General features: G+C 32.9%; 3 protein-coding genes across 3 annotated transcripts; 1 reads left to right on the plus strand and 2 right to left on the minus strand.

Moving 5' to 3' along the window:
- Positions 1-3143: 3143 nt before the first annotated feature.
- Positions 3144-5796, minus strand: LOC117910637 (ankyrin-1-like). Its single transcript, XM_034824744.1, has 3 exons — positions 5791-5796; positions 4513-4921; positions 3144-3457 (listed from the first exon to the last, which is right to left on the minus strand). Exons 1-3 carry the CDS (start codon positions 5794-5796, stop codon positions 3144-3146), a joined length of 729 nt encoding a protein of 242 aa, XP_034680635.1.
- Positions 5797-8036: 2240 nt separating this feature from the next.
- On the plus strand, positions 8037-9407 carry LOC117910638. The gene has a single exon (XM_034824745.1). It carries the CDS (start codon positions 8037-8039, stop codon positions 9405-9407), a length of 1371 nt encoding a protein of 456 aa, XP_034680636.1.
- A 2481-nt stretch (positions 9408-11888) lies between these two features.
- LOC117910639 lies at positions 11889-20535 on the minus strand. The gene is made up of 3 exons (XM_034824746.1): positions 20426-20535; positions 12811-13526; positions 11889-12706 (listed from the first exon to the last, which is right to left on the minus strand). The coding sequence occupies exons 1-3, from the start codon at positions 20533-20535 to the stop codon at positions 11889-11891; spliced, it is 1644 nt and encodes a 547-aa protein (XP_034680637.1).
- Between the last annotated feature and the right edge of the window lie 799 nt (positions 20536-21334).

Below are 21334 nucleotides of genomic sequence, written 5' to 3' on the forward strand. Positions count from 1 at the left end.
GTTGTGTTAAAATGGCAGTTCTATTGTCAAACGGCCTATAAATAAAAACAGTACTGCAATAATTGAATTAACAGGATATTGAATGAAAGGCCAAAACAAAAAGATCATGCCAGAGTTTAAGTCCTGTTATATTTTCATTGCTGCCAATACAAATATAATGATCGGGTATTTTATGTCACGTTAGCATTTTTAGTTTGAAAAGTTTTATTTTGTGTGATGGTTGAAAAGTCAAAAAGAAAAGTGTTTGGAGAACACGTGTCAATTTCGGATTGATGAATTTCGTTTTATTGTGTCGGTTAATTAAACGAGTTGAAATTTTATGTCATGTCAGCCTTAGGGTAGAAAATTTCTTAGGATTTTAGAAATTGAAATTTTCCGGAAAAATTAAAAAAAATGAATTAATTAAAAAAAATAATTAGAATTAATTAAGAAAAATTAAATTAAATTGATGAATAATAAAATTGAGAAAAATTAGTTTTAGATTGGTGTTAATAAATAAATTGTGTGTTAAAAAAATGAAAAAAAAAATTAATTGGAAATCAAATAAAACGATTAGAATAAAGAAAATAAAAGAAAATAAAAGAAATAAAATAAAAATATTCATTGGGCTTTTAATATTGGCGTTTAAGGTAAAGGGTTGTAAAAGAGAAAAAATAATAATAATGGAGTTGGGCTTTTGGTTTTGGACTTAAGTGGGTGATGTCTTAAAAAAAAAAGAAAAAGATATGAAATGGATTGGGCTTAGATATGGGCTGGTGGTAGGAAGCCTTTGTTGTTAAAAAAAAAAAAGGAAAAGGGGGAGAATTGGAAAACTAGCAGCACGCGAGGAGAGAGAAAGAGAGGGGCTACTGCAGAAAATTTGGTCACTCGCCAAATCTTTGACCGACCGTTTGGACAGCCAAACGACCTCTGTTTCGGCCCAAATTCGGAGGAAGTGCTCTATTCGACTAGAGGAACAAGTCTACGGTGGCTGATTTTGTTTTTAACGGCCAAATTTTCATATATGAGGTAGAGGAAAACTAACCCTAAAACTCAAATTTAATGTATTTTTCATTGGAAAAAAATTATAAATCTGATAATTATGAGTTAATTAGGTAATTTTGATGTTGTGTGAATTTTCTGGAATGATTTGGGATTTTTTCTGGATTTTTTTGTAATTTCCGGAATTCTTTGTAATTAATAAATAATTATTTTAGGTTGTTAAAAATTGCTAGAAATGTAGGAAAATTCCGGAATTAGGGCAAGATTTCAAATCGACTTATGAATTTTTGAAAATTGATTGGAAAATTTGCGGTAATTTTATTGTGAAAAATTAGTTATTTTCAAATATTGGGAATTATTAGAGTTTTTGAAAAATTCTGAAATTGTGATATAAATTCAAGTATATTGATGTTTGAATTTCCAAAAATTTGTTGGCATATTTTCGGGAATTTTAATGTGAAAATTTTATTTTATTAAGTTATTGAGAATGTTGAAATTATTGAAATTGTAGAAATTATTAAGGAATTTTGAAATTTGTGGCATTTATTTGCATCATGGTTGTATGAAGAAATGAAAAAAAAAATTGTGAAAAGTGTATGAAATGGAAAAAAATAAAATAGTGATGAAAAGTGAAAGCCCGTGTGAGGCGAACTAAGAAGGGAGAGAGATCCCTAGGGTGAAAGACCCAAAAGTTTACCCCGGGAAGACTCCAAATGGGGAGTATATTTGGGTGCGGACGCGTATCCTTCGGTGAAAGCCCGAGAACAATAATGCATTATATGATTGTGTGTCACACATTTATATGCATTCATTTAATGAGTGGATGTTGTGGAATTAAGTATAGTGTTGTATGTTAAATTGTGTGACTTGATTTATATTGGTGAATTGTTGCGTTTGGGTTCTTAAAATATAGTAATCCCCCATTAACCCTTTGGGTGTTAGGCACCCTACTGAGCAATATGGAAATGCTCACCCCTTCCTTTTTATATATTTTTAAATGCAGATATCACGCCTGAGGATCCACAGATGGGACAGGGAGGACTTCAGGATGCCCCTGGAGCGGTTTAGTGGAAAGGTTTTATTTTTTTATTGTGTTGTGGTATTGAGACCTTGTAATAAGTGAATTATGGATAATGTAATAAGACCTTAGTTTGATTAAAGGGATTTTTATGAAATTTTATTTTGGGATGCAATGATGTTTATTAAATCTTGATGTGTTTAAGTAAGGTTTAAAATATTGTTAGTTGGTGAGAACTCTAGTGGGACTTATATGGAAAAAAAAAAAATTCAAAGTGTTTTAGTTGACTGCCAACGTGGAATAGGAGAAACCCTTAGGGTCAAACCTTTGACCTGGGGTCACGGGCCAAATTTTGGGTCGTCCGGAATTTGGGTCGTGACAACAAATATGAGACCCCTCTATGCTGCCTTCGATCCAAGAATCGGTTTAAATAAAAATAGGAGATGAAAAAGCAGCAGCCGATGACACAAGTGACAATTGGAAACCCCGAGGAAAGTGGTAGCACAGCACACAAGCCTGTCATGAACGCAACCGCCATAGCTCCCATGGCAATAATGGTGAGTACAAAGCTCCAGAGTAAATGCTTTGAGACCATATCCCTTTTCTCATGCGATGCCAGAAAAAAAAAAACCAATACAGCAGATAAGGAGAGCACCATGGCTATGGTATCTGTGACAATGAAGGCTTTGAGAGCAGCTTTCTTTGTTAGAATTACCTTGCCATCGTCGTCATTGTAACCGCCAGGCAAGGTGAAGCCTGCTGCAAACGTTACAGTTGCTGTAAGTGCGGCCACGATCAAATGGACTTCACCTGCTCTCTTCATTGGGAAATGCTTTTCTCTTCACCCCTGTCTCTGCCTTCTCCAATAGCATTCTTCCAAGCCAAAGGTCCGGCTCTTGCTTTGGCATTTTTGAGTTCTCGTAGAATTTTATCCGGAAGTTTGCTCAAAATCATTTCGCAAGCATTATCAAACATGTTGTATCAGATTAGACCTAAGGCCTATGTTGGGCTTATCAATGCATAAGTACGTTGTGCCACAGTGCAATTGGGCATGTTACACTATATAGGAAAAAGGTTGTGGAAAAAGGTGACTACTAACTACTAATAGAAAATGTAGCTGAGGATACCTAATTTGTCCATCGATCTATTTGGAAATTACGTTGAACAGCCTTACCTTCTCTCCATGGAGATCCTCCTCCCTCAAAAACAAGATGTCCTTGGCGGTCAATTTTTTGTTGTTAAACGCCATCTTGTCGACTTTGGAGTCGGATATGAAATTCCTAGTAGAAAGTTGGGAAGTAGCAAGGAGGTGGAGGGGTGTGTTTCCTTCAGAATCTTTCTCATTTATAAGTCCTCTCATATTTAAGTTGGTATCAAGTTCAAGGGGATTGTTTCCCGGGTTCAAAATGGAAAAGTGAAAAACATTTTTGCCACTATCATCAACCTGCTCGGAACAATCTGGAGAGGACGAGATCAGGAGCTGTACTATATCCAAATGTCCGAAGATAGCTGCAATATGAAGGGCTGTTTTCTTGCCATTTTTTATTTGAAGGTAGATTACAGACCTGTCTGATGATTTTTCCAGTAATAGTGTCACCATTTTGGTATTACCCAACAATGTAGCAGAGTGTAGTGGCGACCATCCTTCATGGTCCACTTCTTTGGTTAGATTCGACCTCCAGTCTAGTATCCTCCTGTCATTTCTGATAAGATAAATAAATAAATAAAATTCTCTCAATAATGCATGCCCAATATATACTTAAAAAAAAAATAGAAAGGCATATACAACATTGAAAATAATGTAAAAAAGGATGATCAAGTTTGCCAACTGTTTTTAAAAAAAGTTTTTTATTCTCCGGAAACAGAAAAGAGAGTGTTTTTTAAAATATATTTTATTTATTTTCGTTTTTTAAGGTTCTTTTAAAAAATAATTATATAAATGTTTAAAAAATATTTAAAAGCATATAGGAAAATGGTTAAAACAACATTTCAAGTTTTCAACCTTATTTTTGTGTTAAAAAATATAAATAAAATAAAAAAATTCAAAACCTATTTTTTAAAATTATTTTCGATTTTCCAATAAAGTCTAATACATTGTTTGATAACTATTCTCGAAAATAGTTTTTTAACATATAAAATAGAAAAAAAATACATTTAACAATCAAATAATAAAATTACGTAGTTTTTTATACTTAAAAAATAGAAAACGTCTTTTGTTATTTTCACTAGTTTTTTAAAAATTATTTTAAAAATAATTATATAAATATAAAAAATAATTAAAAATAAAATACTTTAACTTATATTTTAAAATGTTGAAAATTGATTAAAAACATTTAAGATTCTTAAACACACTTTTATTCTATAAAATATTAAACAACAATTTAAAAACACTTTCCAAATATAGCTGAAACACTTCTTTCCCCACCATAAAAATATTTTATAAAAATTTATTAGATGACTTGCAAATAAAACACTCGGGAATCTTAGTTCAAGCAAAAAAATCTGCAATCTACCTGGGTGACCGCAAATTACAGCAGCGTGCAAAGCCGTCCTACCCTCGACGCCAGTATGAGCTGTTGAAGTGCGATCGTTGCGTATGATTATCTCTACCAGGTCATCAAATTCCCTCTCGGCAGCCATGTAAAGAGGGGTATTACCCGTAATATTAGCACCATAGGTGTACTCAGTGTCTTCCTTGATCAATAACTTCACCACCTCAGTGTGATGATACCGCACTATCTCATGCAAGGCTGTGTCCTTCTCACTATTCACCATCGTCATCATTTTCTTATGATCTGATTTAACCCCACTTTCGATCTCTTCAGATCTTGCTTTTGCAGCTTCAATGAGAGCTTCCACAACCTTCGAATGCCCTTCCCTAGCTGCAAGGTGAAGTGGAGTGTCGCCTTTCAGATTGGGCAACTGCAATATAAGACTTTTAATGAAATATTGCTTAATTTATTGAAATATAAATTATATCATTAATGTGGACACATGTACAATAGCCTTTAATTATAATAAAATGACATAATTAAGTAAAATATAAGACTTACAGTTTTTATTTAATAAAGGCTTGATATTTTTATTCTATTAAAAAAAGAGTTTAGATGTTATTTTATTTGCAAACTTGGTGATAAAGAACAAATCAAATAATCGTAGAATTGGAAATGAAACCGAAATAAAATATACAGAAAGAGCCTCCTCAAAATGTCGTCCACCACCTCCTCTAAAATCCTAGGGTCTATGCTCTTTTATAGGCCTTCTAGCTTGGTCTTCATCTACCCTTCCACGTGGTGGACATCTAAGCTCTAGGCGAAAAGTAAGCTGATGGAGGCAGCAAAGTTGACCAAAAGGTAACTTCCTTTACTGACAGTAGTTGTAGATTGTTTAATGGACAGTGCATGTGAGTATTTGTTTGGGAGAATTGTGTTTTGGGCCAGCTAGGCCCAAAAATTAAGAGAAGGCCCATGTAACTGACCCATTTAAGCTAAAAACCTATAGGAAGTGTCAAAATTAAAAAGAAGGATATGCACTTTTATTAATTCCAAAAATAACCTTTGCTGATTATGAAAAAAAAATAATAATTAACAAAAAAATCCAGGTTGGAATTTTGCCCTAATTTTGCTCTCTCTTCAGCATTTCAAGCCTAGAAGCCGTTTTCTTCTCTTCCTCCCGAGTTCCTCCATCGCTTGCATCTCAATCTCTGCGGCTCTTTGGAATTTTGCCCTAATTTTGCTCTCTCTTCAGCATTTCAAGCTTAGAAGCCGTTTTCTTCTCTTCCTCCTGAGTACCTCCATCGCTTGCATCTCAATCTCTACGGCTCTTTCATTTTTTCTCGCATTCGTCTCTCTCAAAAATTTGAATAAGCTCTCGATTTCAGTTGGGTGTCTCTTGTTGCATATTCGAGGTTAGTAGATTGCCTAAATCTCGACCTAAATTTTCTTAGTCCAAATCTCTAAACTGTGTTCAACTTGATCTCCGGAGTTCAAGTTACTGTTCCCATTCAATAATTGACTTCTTGGTTTGCTACTATTATTCGGATGCTAAGAAAATAATAAGAAAAAGAAGGAAAAATTTTGAACCATAATTTTTTCTTTAAGCCTTGAGAATATAGAAAATGCACTTTACCTGCAAGTCATGATTCATGGCTTAATCGATCTGATTTTATTTTTCTAATTTTTTTTAGATTTTTTTCATGCTATTTGTATATTTTAAATTCAAAAAAATATTTGTGAAAAATTGTCATATATACTTGAAAATAATTTATAATTGTTTAATTGGTTGCTAGAAAACCGGAAGAGGAAAAATGGAAAGGGGAAATGGAAAACCTAAAAAGACCCCCTAAAGTTTTCTTATGGTGCCTTGGCTTGAGATGTAGGCACAAGTAACAGATTTATCTCTTTTTATCTATTAGTTTTTTTGACCCTTAAACCTTAAATGTGTTAAACTATTGTTTATGGTTTTGTATGAATCATCTAAAGTAGGACATGATAGTTTAGAAGAGAATTCTGTATTTGTTACATTTTTTAGGCTATTATCTCTTCATATTATTTTGCATAGCAAGGCTTTATAATTAATATTTAAATATCTCCATTCTCTTTGAATAAGTTTGTAGGCATGTCTGATATAGTAGTACCAACAGAAATTGTCTAAGGGTTTGAGTGAGAATGAGAATTTGTTTTCTACCTAGTGTAAGTATAGGTCAGAGCTTAATAAAACGTGGGGGATTATTTCCTATTGAATGTCTTATAGTTCCATAATTCCAATGTTTTTGGTGTATATATATATGTTCTGGAGTATTATGTCGAATCAGACACAAAATCCTCCTACTTTACTAGATATTGTTGTGATGTTTTGTCTTCAAGTTCCAAGTACTGACACGATTAGATTATTAGCATAGGTAAGTAGTAGTGTCAAATTGGGTAGCACTACAGTAGTTGGAGAGAGAGGTTTTTGCTTATAAAAATGTGAACTATGAATATATAAGTAAAGGGGAATGATAGAGAAAATAAGTTAGAGATTTGTTTTTAGAAGTAGGAGTAGAAGTAACATAGTTTTTAGTTGTAATCTTTTTTTTCCTTTTATAGCCTTTCTTAGTTTTTAATTTAATGATTTTTTTTAATCTATTAATTTCAATCTTTTAATTTCTATTTTAGTTTTACATTTCTCATTTTTGTTTTTTATTATTATTATTATTATTAGTTTTGTTTAGGTTAGGTAGTATTTACCAATCCAAGAGAAGAGAGAAGCTCAGTCTTCATATCTTAGTTCAACTCACCGTTTGTTTATTAGTGCCTATCTTAAAATAATCTTACTGTTGACAATGGTTAGAATAATCAAAATGAGCAACAAAAATTGTTTTTTAAGACTTTAAAGTTACATTTGTTTGTATATACATTTTTTAAAATATAACTTTTTCGTATGGGAACACAGTATATTGTGAGATGAAAAAACTTTTAAGATCACATTGAATATGCATTATTGTTTGTTCAACAATATAAATTTGTGCTTTATTTCAATTGGTTGATGGATGTCACAAATAGAATATACTGTTATATTTTCGTGGAAGGCAAACTTGTCCAAAAAAATGATGGCCTTTGGGAATATGTTGGTGGAAGAAGCAAAGGTATTCACATTTATAAAGGAATGACATTTGAAGAATTCACTCACAAGGTCTTAGAAAAATTCGACATTTCCCTTCATGTGAGGAGGATGCACTACACCCTCAAGTTTAACCCTAGAGTCATCTAAGATTTAGAAGATGAGGATGACTTGGATAACGTGGTTTCCCACAATGATGACTTTGCAAATGTGTACATAGTAGAGTCACCTAGTGTGGAAGCCATAGAGGCAAATATATCGAATACACAGTTGGCATTTGGGTAATGCGCTTTCACTTGGATGTCTATTTAAAATTTTTTGAATATCAATTTTACGCATTATGTAGTCTAATTTTGGTTATGAATGTAAAAGCAGAGGTCCACCTCCTACATTTCCTTTGTCTAATGCATCATGCGATGCAAGTCCTAATACTATGATGTTATCAAGAGGTTTTGCATCGCATTGTGCAGATAGTGAGTACACCCCTTTGGAATCGAATCGGTTTCGTGAGGCAATATTAGATTCCGTACATACATTTAAGAATGCAGATGAGTTTTGGAATGCAATATACCAAATGTCATTAGCTGGAAGGTTTCAATACAAGTACAAGAAAAATTCACCTACTCATATGTCAGTAAAGTGTTCGGTTGAGGGTTGTCCTTGGAAGATAACAGCTCATGCTGTTGAAAGAAATGAAATATTGCGAGTTTATACTTACCAAGTTAATCATAATCATATAGCTCAAGATGAGTGTTCATCTAAGGTGAGGGTTTCTTCCAAGAGAGGTGTTGTTATTGTTGAAGATGTGTTTAGAACAACTCCAGAATACCTTCCTCGACAAATTTGCAAGGATTTTGAACGTGATCATGGAGTTCAATTGACTTATAACCAAGCATGGCATCTTAAAGAGAAGGCAAAAGAGCATTTATATGGATCTCCACGTGCGTCCTACTCGTTTTTGCCTTGGTTATGTCATAGGCTAAGGGAAATTAACCCCAGAACTATTGCCGAGTACACTTCTCATGAAGGTCACTTCAAGCAATTGTTCGTTGCCCATGCATTTTCAATTCAAGGGTACACCATGGGGTGTCGACCGGTATTGGCTATTGATTCTTGCCACCTAAGTGGTCCATACAAAGGAGCTCTTTTGTCTGCCATTGCATATGATGCAGATGATGGAATGTTCCCTCTAGCCCTAGGTGTGGTTGGTTCAGAAAATTATGAGGATTGGTATTGGTTCTTGGAGAAATTGAAGGAGATCCTAGATGGTCAAGAACTAATTATTATATCAGATAGACATCAAGGGATATTGCGTAGTGTTTCAGAGTTGTTTGGGGTAGAAAATCACGCCTATTGTTATCGACATGTGAAAGAGAACTTTTCAAGCTTCTTCAATAGGCAAAACATTAGGGGAAAGAAAGGGAAAGAAGATGCTTTGTTGCTTTTAGATAACATTGCATATGCTTGGTTGGATATAAACTACAATGAGGCATTTGAAAAACTTGTGCGTTTTAATGGCGACCTAGCAAGGTGGGTTGTGGAGAATAGTCCGGAGCATTGGGCGATGTCAAAGTTCCTTAAAAAATGTTGGGATAAAATGACAACTAATATTGCAGAGTCCTTCAATGCGTGGTTAAGAGATGAACGACACCAAACAATTTATACGTTGTTGTTGATGCACATGGATAAACTTGTAGCCATGTTGGACACCCATATGTGTGGTACAGATAAGTGGAAGAGTGTGGTTGGACCCAAAACAGAGGAAAAGCTAATGTCAAATATCACGAGATCTGTCCAATTATTGTGATGCCCTATTTGGGTGGGACGTTCAAGGTTTTTACTGGAGAGGTTTATTTGGTTGTGGATATGCAGCAACATAAGTGTACATGTCTAACATGGAAAATGTCCGGGTTGCCATGTCCACAAGTATGTGTTGTGATCCGCACATTGAGGCACGATGTGTATGACTATATCGACCCATGTTTTAAAGTCTCCACCCAACATTGATTTACTCGGGTCAGTTTCAACCATTACCAACACATAACATGCCTAAAGTTTGTGAGGCTGGGACTTTGCAAGATGGCCAAGGCAACGTATTTCCTAGTCTCCAACGCCCGCAAGTGAGACGTCCTCCAGGAAGACCTCGACAAAGGCATATTGAGTCACAATTTAGCCATAAGAGAGCTATTCATTGCTCTTGATGCAATGGCATAGGTCACAATCGGTCTAAATGTAATAATCCATTGCCGTGACATGTTCATTTCTTTGCTTGTAAGGTTTTTCATTTTGTGTACGATCCCTCATTGTTCCATTATTTGCTCTATGGTCATGGGGTTGTTGCTTTTGGATGTTATGTATTGTCCTTATTATAGACACGATGCACTACTTTTTAATTTTTTATTTTATAGGACTACTTTTTAATTTTCATTATTTGGAGTTGCTTTCATTACTGATTTAATTTGAAATTGCACTTTCAATGTGGTATCCTTTAACTCGATGTATACTTTCACTTCCCTATTTTAAGTATGTCCTACTCACATCATTGGATGCGTGCATTTTCATGTCACTTAGCTGCACTTTCATAGTATTGTACTATACTTGCTGTCTAGTTATTCACTTGGTCAGTTTGGTTGTGCATAACATTCTACTTTTCTATGCCCAATGATGTAGTTATAATATTAACAATGGCTAGTAATGGCCTAGATGGTTCTGCTACCAATTCAGTCCCAATCTCGGTATGGTTCATCATGCTTGCTTATCTTTGTTGTTTTTTGCATTCTTCCGTTGCCAACATACTATTTGAGAGGTTTTGGCTTCTCTGGTAGAGTGCCACAAGAACTTATAATCTATAGTCATGCAATTTTAATGTATTGTGAGAACATAAATCAGAACGCATGTTTGTATCAAAATGGGTAAAATTTCATTTTATGATATTTTACATATTTGAATTGGTGTGAACAAATGACTCCCTTGCTTATATATAATCTAAAATCATTTTCTGAAATTTTCATTTTCAGATACCTTTTAAGTTTGTATATATATATATTATGCATGAAATTTAAGTGATTTCTTTATCTCCCTTATTATAGTTACCATGTATCAGTTATGTTGGAAAGTTCTCTAATATAATATTTTAACAATTCAACATTTATTTATTCAATACTATTCTACCAGCTTTGTAAGTTGTCGGGTAATATTTGTGTACAATTTGGTAATATGGAAAATGTGGTTCACTAACACCATATAAAATTATGCTTTAGGGATCTAATGGTCTTCGCTATACAGCTGTGGGGATAGGCAAAAACCATGTCGTCTAGGAGGAGGGATGAGGGTAGAGGAAGGGATAAAAAGAGGTGTTGTGGTAGGAATGGTGATGGTGATGGGGATGGGATTAATGCTAATGGATATACTCAAAGTATGTTCGGTTATGTCACCTCAAACCATATTTTATAAAACCTATAAAAGTTTTAAGTCAAAATGAACTTCCTTACCTAGTGTAATGCTTCACCACATAATTTAAGTTTTCCATTTCTTTACCTAGGTTACACTTAAATTACAACTTGACACAAAGAAAAGAGGAAAAAAAAACTACTATATTTTTTGCAACTTTCTTATGGTTTGTTAAACTATCAAACAACATCCAAGAAAACAATTGTTTGACTTTTAAGTTGCTATGATGTCTTATTATGAAGCAATCTAAGTATCCCTTGATTAGCTTTTTGTTACACCGGTATTCAACCCATTTTGTAAAGCAAGATTATGAGGACAAGTTGTCCCCCTTTAGAAGACACATGCAATATGCCAATTTTTGAATTTTGGTTTGTTTTTTAGTGAAATTATCACAACAATTAGAAGATAATTTCAAATGTTTTGATTACTATTTCCAATTACAACTCTTGGCCCAAGGTTTAATTTTGAAATCTGTTTGAACAACCAATTTCACACTTCAATTTCAAGTTTTACTATGATTTTTAACTGATCATAGTTCTTAGCACTCAAAATAAAAAGTGAATTTACTAAAAAAGAACTAGTGAACATGAATAGCAGTTAGGTGGTCTCCACAAGGATTTACTTATCTAATTCCTACATCTATATATAAATGCTCTATATTACACTACAAGAAATGTAAGATATAATGACTTAGTTTTAATTGGGCAAAATCCACAACCAAACCAACATTATTGCTAGGAGAAGGAATCACTATTGCTATAAAAGGTCTTATAACTGAGGGAAGAAATAGGTTGTTGCTATAAGAGCTCTTATATTTAGGAGAAGAAATGAGCTGCTATTATAAATGGCTCAATAGAGCTACTATATAACCACTACCTCTGCCGCTCACTTCGGACTGCCAATAACCCACTAAGAGCCACTTCCTTACTTCAAACTGTTGAGAACCCACTGGTGAGCTACGAGCCCCTTTAAGCACACTATTGAACACCTCCGACATGTTTGTAGTCATGATGTCATACCTTCGACCTCCATCATGAGAGAGCGCCCATTTCTCAAAAGGGATTGCTTCCAACCATTGTTGTGCGGCTGCATTAATCCTCCCAATTGTGTTCATATGTTTATTGAATTTTTCAATCTTGGTTGCTAAGGCTACTCTGCACATCAGATTTTTCAAAATTTTATCCTTGAATCGAGTCATAAAATTACTGGCAAGATGACGCATACAAACCCTATGATATGTGTATGGCTCAGACCAACCAAGATGAACATCGCTCATTGCAGCCATAATGCCTGGATGTCGATCTGATATAACACAAAGTCCCCTCCTATGAGTTACTATGGTTCTAATACATGTCAAAAACCAGCCCCAACTATCAATATTCTCACCCTCTATTAGGGCAAAAGCCAATGGGAATAACTGATTATTTCCATCACAGCCCATAACAATCATAAAAGTGCCTTTATACTTGCCATACAAATGTGTACCATCAATACTGAGTACAGGCCGACAATGCTTGAATCCTTCAATAGATGGATGAAATGTCCAAAAAACTCGCTGAAATATCTCTGTATTCTCCATAATACCAGGAAATGTTTTTGAAATAACAACACATCCTGGATTTGCCTGCTCTAAGGCAATGAAAAAATGTGGCAGCTCTGCATATGACTTATAAAAATCACCAAATAAGTTTGTAAGAGCTTTAAGCTTCGCTTTAGATGCCTTTTGTATGATATTTGGTATCCGAGTTTCTCCACAATACTTGCTTGAATAGCAGCCACTAACAATGTGAATTGTGCCTTAATCATTCCTTGGATATGAGCAGCAATCAAGTTGGAATCTAATTGTTGATGGTCCCGATTCAAGCAAGGATTTACACATTTGTGCAGACCATTGTATTTATTGATTGCAAATGAAGTTGTACCTTTTACAACCATAGCATGGTGTTTCCATGGACATTGAGATTGCTTAGCCTTCTTGCATCTTAAGACTAAAAACTTTGTAGTTGACTCAACAACAACGTACTCTTGATGTGCACTAATAGAGTACAACTTCGCAGCATGTTGTAAATCTGCTTTTGAATTAAAAACTTGGCCAACGATAAACTCTCCACCCGAGTTTCCAATATTAGTGTTCCCCCATGGCGTCCAGTCACTTGAAACGGCATTACCAATGTTTTCTACATTTTCAAACTGCAATGATGGTGCCGAGTGATACTGAATAGGGGAAAACTCTATTGGGTCCTCAAGATCTGGGTTATTTGACATATCACAACTTTCCCCATCCACAGAGACATATTTCCCTTGTTCACCTTCCATTGCTTCGTGAAGAGCTAAGAAAGATGAAACAACATTAACATTATTGTTTTCCTCATCAATAACTTCGAACACCCAATCGCCATCATGTTGAATATCTTCTACTCTCTCACTTTGATCATCACCTTCTTGGGATTCACATTCTTCTTCATCTTCATCTGCTCTACACTCATTAAGTCATTGCAACAGAGGCACTACTAGGTCCACAACCATACTCAAATTCCTTAACATTATCATTTTGTCCGAGTAATAATTGTGTGAAGTTACCCAATACTTGCCCTCTCACCCGTGGTTGTACTGGCACTTGTTCAATATACAATTCAATTTCGTCCATTCCAAATGTGTTAACCAATTTCAACATTTGAGATAAACTATTATCATCCCATATTGGACAAGGTTGGAACCTATTTTCCCTTTTTAAAGGATACCGACAATTGAGGACTAATTGAAATTGTTTTTTGTCAATGCCAGTTCTTGAGTATATCATAGATAACAAGTGTTCGTAGGTTGAACTAACAGGCACATCCAAAGGCACAATTACAGCTTCATCCCCAATATACTTTACATTTGTTTCTGTCCTCAACATTTTTCCTTTATAAAAGCAAATCACAGGAACAATAGATTCAAACATGATTTACCTACAAAAAATACAATATCAAATGATTTAATAATTAATGAAAATAATAAAAAGAGAAATTGCATATAATCTTTTAACATGTGAATACACAAGTATATAATAAAACACCTTCTTACGCATTAGGGGGAAAAATATAAATCACTTAATAATAATAAATTTTTTATTTAAATAGCTATCTATGATACAACTATAATCATAGATAAATGTTTTATAGAAGTTTAATTTAAAGCTTAGATAGTGGGTTATAAATCAATAAATTTTGAGTTAAACAATTACAATAATCTTAAAATTAAATAAAAAATAATCCACCAATTTTTTTTTTAATAAAATATCATATATTAAAATAAAATTGAATATTATCAAGTATTAAATAATATTTAATTTTATAATTATGTTATTATACATGAATCACTTGATATTTGATTAAAAATAAAAGTAAAAAAAAAATTAAAAACTCAAAATCAAATAAAAGTAACCCACAACAGAAAAATATATTAATAAAATATCAAATATACAATTATAAAAAAAATCATATATATATATATATATATATATATATATATATATATATATATAAACATTATTTGAATATTAAATATGCAAACAAATAAACATTTTATAAATCTATTTAATATTAATTTTAAATATAGGGAAAAAATCATTTATAAATTAATATTAAATTTAATTTTAATTTATAAATCTATTGAATATTAATTTTAATTTTAATAAAATTGATGCCAACATAAAAGTCGATATTTGATTAATGAAAAAATGAAATTAATAAAAAATAGAACAAAATATATTAATGAAAAAATACTCGGATTTTGAATTCACTAGAAATCAATTTCGACATTAAAAAATCAATAAGATCTATAATTTATCAAGTTAGGTTGAAGACCTTAAAATTTCATCTAAACTGATATTTAATTTTACTTTAAATTTAAATCCATTAAAATCTCAAATTATGAATCTTAATTCCTTTGATCAATTATTCACAATTAAACTTAATTTATCTTTAACTACCTTCTAATAGATCTTATAATGAAAATACACAAATTTTTGTTTGATCTTTTATACCGACAAATTTTAAGATATGGGACTTTGACTAAAAAATCTCAACAATGGGTATGAACATTTGGATACAACAAAATAGAAGGAAAAACTATAGAATATTTAATTAAACATCATTAAAAAAAAACAAAAATATTTTTAATGAGAACTCTGTTATTATTTTTATTTTTTTGCTATTATCTTTATCCTTTGTTTCTTATTCCCAAATATTTTTATAAAAATACACTACCAACAAAATCAAAATTTTAATATAATTATCTTTTAAGGTTAATTTTACTCACATCCCCCCAGGATTTGGCTAAATACACTTTATCCCCATTGATTTGAAATTTCATTAAATAGGAGGAGAGGTGACTAAAAATAATACTTATTTTTTAATAAGAGATAAGGTGACTGAAAATAACAAATGAGAAAAATAAGGGAGATATTTGATCAAATTTTAAACCAATAAGGATCAAGTGCACTTAGCCAAAACTTCTAAGAAAACGAATGAAATTAACCCTTATCTTTTAAGAAAATTGAAAATATAAATAAATTAATTAAAATCAAATGACTTGCTTTAAAGCAAAATAGGAGTATCATATAAGGATCTCATTCCAACACTCATATCATGTCATGTCCATACAGAAATCCTTCTCATCACTAGATTCACGAAGATGCCCAATTGTGAGGAATAAGAAACAATGGGAACCTAACATCCATACCATACCCCTAAAGTCATGGAAGCCTCAAGTTTGAGGAATTCATTGATTAATTAAATACTATTAACAAGCATACACAAATTTTTGTTTGATCTTTTATACCGACAAATTTTAAGATATGGGGCTTTGACTAAAAAAATCTCAACAATGGGTATGAACATTTGGATACAACAAAATAGAAGGAAAAACTATAGAATATTTAATTAAACATCATTAAAAAGAAAAACAAAAATATTTTTAATGCGAACTCTATTTTTATTTTTATTTTTTTGCTATTATCTTTATCCTTTGTTTCTTATTCCCAAATATTTTATTAAAATACACTACCAACAAAATCAAAATTTTAATATAATTATCTTTTAAGGTTAATTTCACTCACATTCCCCAGGATTTGGCTAAATACACTTTATCCCCATTGATTTGAAATTTCATTAAATAGGAGGAGAGGTGACTAAAAATAATACTTATTTTTTAATAAGAGATGAGGTGATTGAAAATAACAAATGAGAAAAATAAGGGAGATATTTGATCAAATTTTAAACCAATAAGGATTAAGTGCACTTAACCAAAACTTCTAAGAAAACGAATGAAATTAACCCTTTTCTTTTAAGAAAGTTGAAAATATAAATAAATTAATTAAAATCAAATGACTTGTTTTAAAGCAAAATAGGAGTATCATATAAGGATTTCATACCAACACTCATATCATGTCATGTCCATACATAAATCCTTTTCATCACTAGATTCACGAAGATGCCCAATTGTGAGGAATAAGAAACAATGGGAACCTAACATCCATACCATACCCCTAAAGTCATGGAAGCCTCAAGTATGACGAATTCATTGATTAATTAAGTACTATTAACAAGCATACACAAATTTTTGTTTGATCTTTTATACCGACAAATTTTAAGATATGGGGCTTTGACTAAAAAATCTTAACAATGGGTATGAACATTTGGATACAACAAAATAGAAGGAAAAAGTATAGAATATTTAATTAAACATCATTAAAAAAAAACAAAAATATTTTTAATGAGAACTCTGTTATTATTTTTATTTTTTTGTTGTTATCTTTATCCTTTGTTTCTTATTCCCAAATATTTTTATAAAAATACACTACCAACAAAATCAAAATTTTAATATAATTATCTTTTAAGGTTAATTTCACTCACATCCCCCCAAGATTTGGCTAAATACACTTTATCCCCATTGATTTGAAATTTCATTAAATAGGAGGAGAGGTGACTAAAAATAATACTTATTTTTTAATAAGAGATAAGGTGACTGAAAATAACAAATGAGAAAAATAAGGGAGATATTTGATCAAATTTTAAACCAATAAGGATTAAGTGCACTTAACCAAAACTTCTAAGAAAACGAATGAAACTAACCCTTATCTTTTAAGAAAGTTGAAAATATAAATAAATTAATTAAAATCAAATGACTTGCTTTAAAGCAAAATAGGAGTATCATATAAGGATCTCATACCAACACTCATATCATGTCATGTCCATACAAATACAATGGATGAAACTAGAAGATGCAGGTACCAAAGGAGCACCATATGCAACTTGCTTAGCTTGATTAAGACATCTGAACTTTGCATGTCCTTTACACATATTGTGTTTTGGCCACATAAGACTAAGAGAGGGCAAAATTAACAGGGCCATGGAGTTCCAAACAAGAACACATCCAAAGGGGTAGCTGAAGTTTGAATATATATATATAATTTGAGTATTTAATGCAGCCATGGCACACGAAAATGAATTTTTTAGGGTGTTGAACCACCTAGAAAGGTCTAGCTCTCTATTAAGGAAGGTTGAATTCTCCCAATAGCTCTCTATTAAGGAAGGTTGAATTCAACCCAAATATTCATCAGTAGATCCCAACTTAGAGAAAATACAGATCCATTCTTAATTTTATTTTTGGTTATTTAGGATAAATATTCTCCTGTTTTATTTTCAAGCGGTCCGAAGTTTACAGTAAGATTAAATCTCTTTTGTATGAAGCCTTGCAATACGATTAACTCATCTGTGGGGAGTCCTATAACTACTTAATTTCTGTTCGATTCTTTGCGTGGTTACTTTACTTTGAAGCTCATGTTGTTGGATTGGGGTGTCAGGTTCTGAGGACCCAGTGCAAGAAGAAGAGTCTTCCAAAATTCAAGCCTTCATAGAAATCCTTTTCATCACTAGGTTCACGAAGATGCCTAATTGTGAGGAATAAGAAATCTCTTAGCTTAAGATAAATCTAACCCTTGAAAAGTGGAGTACTCCTATTTTTTCTATTCCTATAACAAAAACCACCGCTCCTCTCGTTCATTTTTGGAGTTTTTTTACAGTGGTCCCCTCCATTTTTGGTATCTTTAACAAAAAAAAATCCATGCTGGCCCCATTCCATATCCGTTTTCTTACCAAAAAACCCTTTTTTCTTTCTGATAAGCTCACAATCAAAATAAAAACAAAAAAATATCAAACACATCTTCACCAAATAGAACCCAAACACATCTATAACAACAACAACAACAACGTGAAAACCAAACGGATTCACAAAAAAAATTAAAATTTACGATAAACTGAAAAACTCATAAATCTTGCCTGACCAATGACTTCCAAACTTTGAATTTGAGCCAAGGATGCAAAGGAAGGATGAAACCCTAAAGAGACGAAACCCTAAAGGGAAGAAAGGTAACTGGGAAAGAAGAAAGGTAATTAGGAAAATGAAATTGGGAAAATGAATAAACCTAATCGGGAAAGGAGGAAAAGGTAAAGGAAAGTTAAAGCCGTAGTTGGTGACTACAGCTTTGACTGTTTTTAAAAATAATCAAAGCCGTAGTCACCAACTACGGTTTTAAACTTAAAGTTGAAACCGTGGTTGGTGACTACAGTTTTGACTGTTTTTAAAAAATAAAACCGTAGCTACCAACTACGGTTTTATGACATGGCAATTTAGGTGGTGCAGACACATTAGATTGGGCATTATTTTAGAAATGAGGGTACTTTATGGATTTTTTTTTTAAAATGTAGTCTTTTGGGTCAAAGCTCCACAGATGGAGAATGTGATTTTCGCCAATGGCTTTGAAGATCACATAGGAGGATTGAAGGTGTGTCCTCCAAGATCTACCAATTCCGATGATATAAATCCAGACTTCATTGTGTGGAGAAGGTTTGATTGTATGATACTAAACTGGATTTATTCATCACTCACTCCCGAAATAATTGGCCATTAAACCTCTCATACAGCATGGTCGGCAATGGAGAAAATATTCTCAGCTTCGTCAAAGGCCCAGGTTATGCAGTTGCGATTGGAATTTCAGACAACAAGAAAGGGATATCTTTCAATGCTGGAGCATATTCTTAAATTAAAAAATTTAGTCGATAATCTAGCTGCCATTGAAGAACTCGAAAATGATAGAGACCAAATATTGCAGCTCCTTGGAGGTCTTTGAGCAGACTATAATTCTATAGTTGCTTCACTTACCACTTGTGAAGATGAAGTTTCTCTTCACACTGTCCACAGCATTTTGTTAACTCATGAACGGCTAAATCTACAAAATTCAGTAACAGAAGATGGTGTTGTCTCTACCAACGTTGCAATGCAACATCCATGACATAGAAATCATAACAAGAAGCATCACAATCGGAATGCCTCCGCCCACAATAGATATAAGTCACGACCTAACTCAGGAAGAGTCCCCAACAGTGGCCAAAGTACATGCCCGCATAACAATAGTGCTAACCAACCATAGTGCCAATTATGTAGAAAATTTGGGCACAGTCATTAGCAGTTATCACCGATATTAACTTTCAAGGATATAATCCTCCATCAAATTTCACTTCAATTAACAAAACTCGTCAGAACAACCCCAAGCAAGCTATGTTAGACTTTCCTTCTACCATGAATAATGAAGCATGGTTTTTTTTTATGTCGGGCAATAGATCACCTGTCTTAAGATAATGCTGCACTCTCAGATGTTCAGTCATACAAGGGGAGTGATAAAGTGACTATTAGGAGTGGTAAGCAACTACCAATTCTCCATACTGGTACAAAGTTCTTCCACTCTTCTCCCAAAACATTTTAATTACGAAGAGTCTTTCATGTTCCTAATCTTGCAACCAATTTGATCAGTGTCTCAAAATTCTGCCATGATAACTATACTTTCTTCTTTTAGTTTCATCCTCGTTTCTTTCTTCTCAAAGATCAGACCACAAAGAAAGACTTACTCCAAGGTTAGCCTGAACAAGGATTATACAGATTCCCTACAAGAATTAGCCATACACGTGCAGTTCTCTCTTGTTCCAGTCATGTCAACACACCACTAAGTTCCCATTTTCCAGCCATGTCAAGACAACAATCGAACCTTCACATCTCAATGGTGAACTATGGCATGCTCGCCTTGGCCATCTAGCTGATAGTATTCTTAAACATGCTCTCAAGTTTTGTAATGTCTCCTTTCAATATTCCAAACAAAATGTATGTTATGCTTGTGAATATGCAAAAGTCGTAGACTACGGTGGCATTTGTTTTTTTGGCTTTTTGCTGAAAGCAATTTACTTTCAGAATTTAGGTTGTTTGTTTTTCTAGTTTTTGATGACTTATTACTGAATTTTTAAAATATTTGGCTTTTTCTAAATAGAAAAAGCATTAAACCTCCCCAAATCAACCCGACGCCCGACGAACCCAAGCCCATCCTCTGCAATGCTGCAAGCTGAGCACGCACAAACAAACGAATCTGCAATAACCTTGAGATCGGAATCCATGACGTTGGGGTAAAATGATCGAAAACAGACTACAACAGGTCCAACTCAACCAATTGCGAGAACCTCGCAACCATCTTGCGAAGCATGAGAGGCCCCACCCTGGCGCACAGCTTCTTCCGCTCAGTGCTCTACAAATATAGCCATCACTTGCAAACCAACCCGACGACCTCCTTGTCCTTGTCGCTCTACAGTTTCACCAGAACCGCCCGGAGCTCGTCGTTGATGCAAACCCCAGATGTCTTCTCCACCCCTACCATTGACGACAAAGAAATCCCATACCGCAACCCTAGGGAGAAGAGAGAAAACAAAACCCTAATTTCGAAATGGTGGATTACGGCTAATCAAAACCCTAATATGCTCTTCGGATGGAAGGCCAGAAGGAGGATAAAGAAGAGGAAAGTGGGAGTGAAATTACTAGAATAATGCTTAATATAAAAAGGCATTTAAAAATTGAAAAGCATTTAAAAATAATTTGATTTAGGTTTTATCAATTTATTATTTTTCAAATTATTAAGATTAAATATTTTATTTTAATTATATAAAAAATAAATATATTAATTATTTTTTGTAAAGATGATAATGTTAAATTATTTATTATAACAATTTTTTATTTTGAATTTTTAAAAATATGCTAAATTATATTTTTTTAATATATTAAAATATTAAAATATTGATTTTTAGTATATAAAAAAACAAACAATTTAATGCTTAATAGAAATAAAATATTAAAAAAACAAACAACTTAATACTTAATAATATTAAACGTTATTTAATATTAAGTTAAATATAAGTTCTATTT

This window comes from Vitis riparia, unplaced genomic scaffold (genome assembly GCF_004353265.1).
Source record: "Vitis riparia cultivar Riparia Gloire de Montpellier isolate 1030 unplaced genomic scaffold, EGFV_Vit.rip_1.0 scaffold795_pilon_pilon, whole genome shotgun sequence".
Taxonomy (NCBI): domain Eukaryota; kingdom Viridiplantae; phylum Streptophyta; class Magnoliopsida; order Vitales; family Vitaceae; genus Vitis; species Vitis riparia.

Excerpts from the sequence above, each read along its gene's own strand:
- LOC117910637 (XM_034824744.1), bottom strand. Across the intron at positions 3,458-4,512 it reads TGTAATTTGCGGTCACCCAG|ATTGTTCCGAGCAGGTTGAT; the intron begins GTAGATTGCAGA and ends CGTCCTCTCCAG.
- LOC117910638 (XM_034824745.1), top strand. The coding sequence starts at position 8,037 with ATGTTATCAAGAGGTTTTGCATCGCATTGTGCAGATAGTGAGTACACC.
- LOC117910639 (XM_034824746.1), bottom strand. The coding sequence starts at position 20,535 with ATGGATTCCGATCTCAAGGTTATTGCAGATTCGTTTGTTTGTGCGTGC. Across the intron at positions 13,527-20,425 it reads CGTCGGGTTGATTTGGGGAG|AGCAGATGAAGATGAAGAAG; the intron begins GTTTAATGCTTT and ends TAATGAGTGTAG. Across the intron at positions 12,707-12,810 it reads AGTGGCTGCTATTCAAGCAA|AGCTGCCACATTTTTTCATT; the intron begins GTATTGTGGAGA and ends AGTCATATGCAG.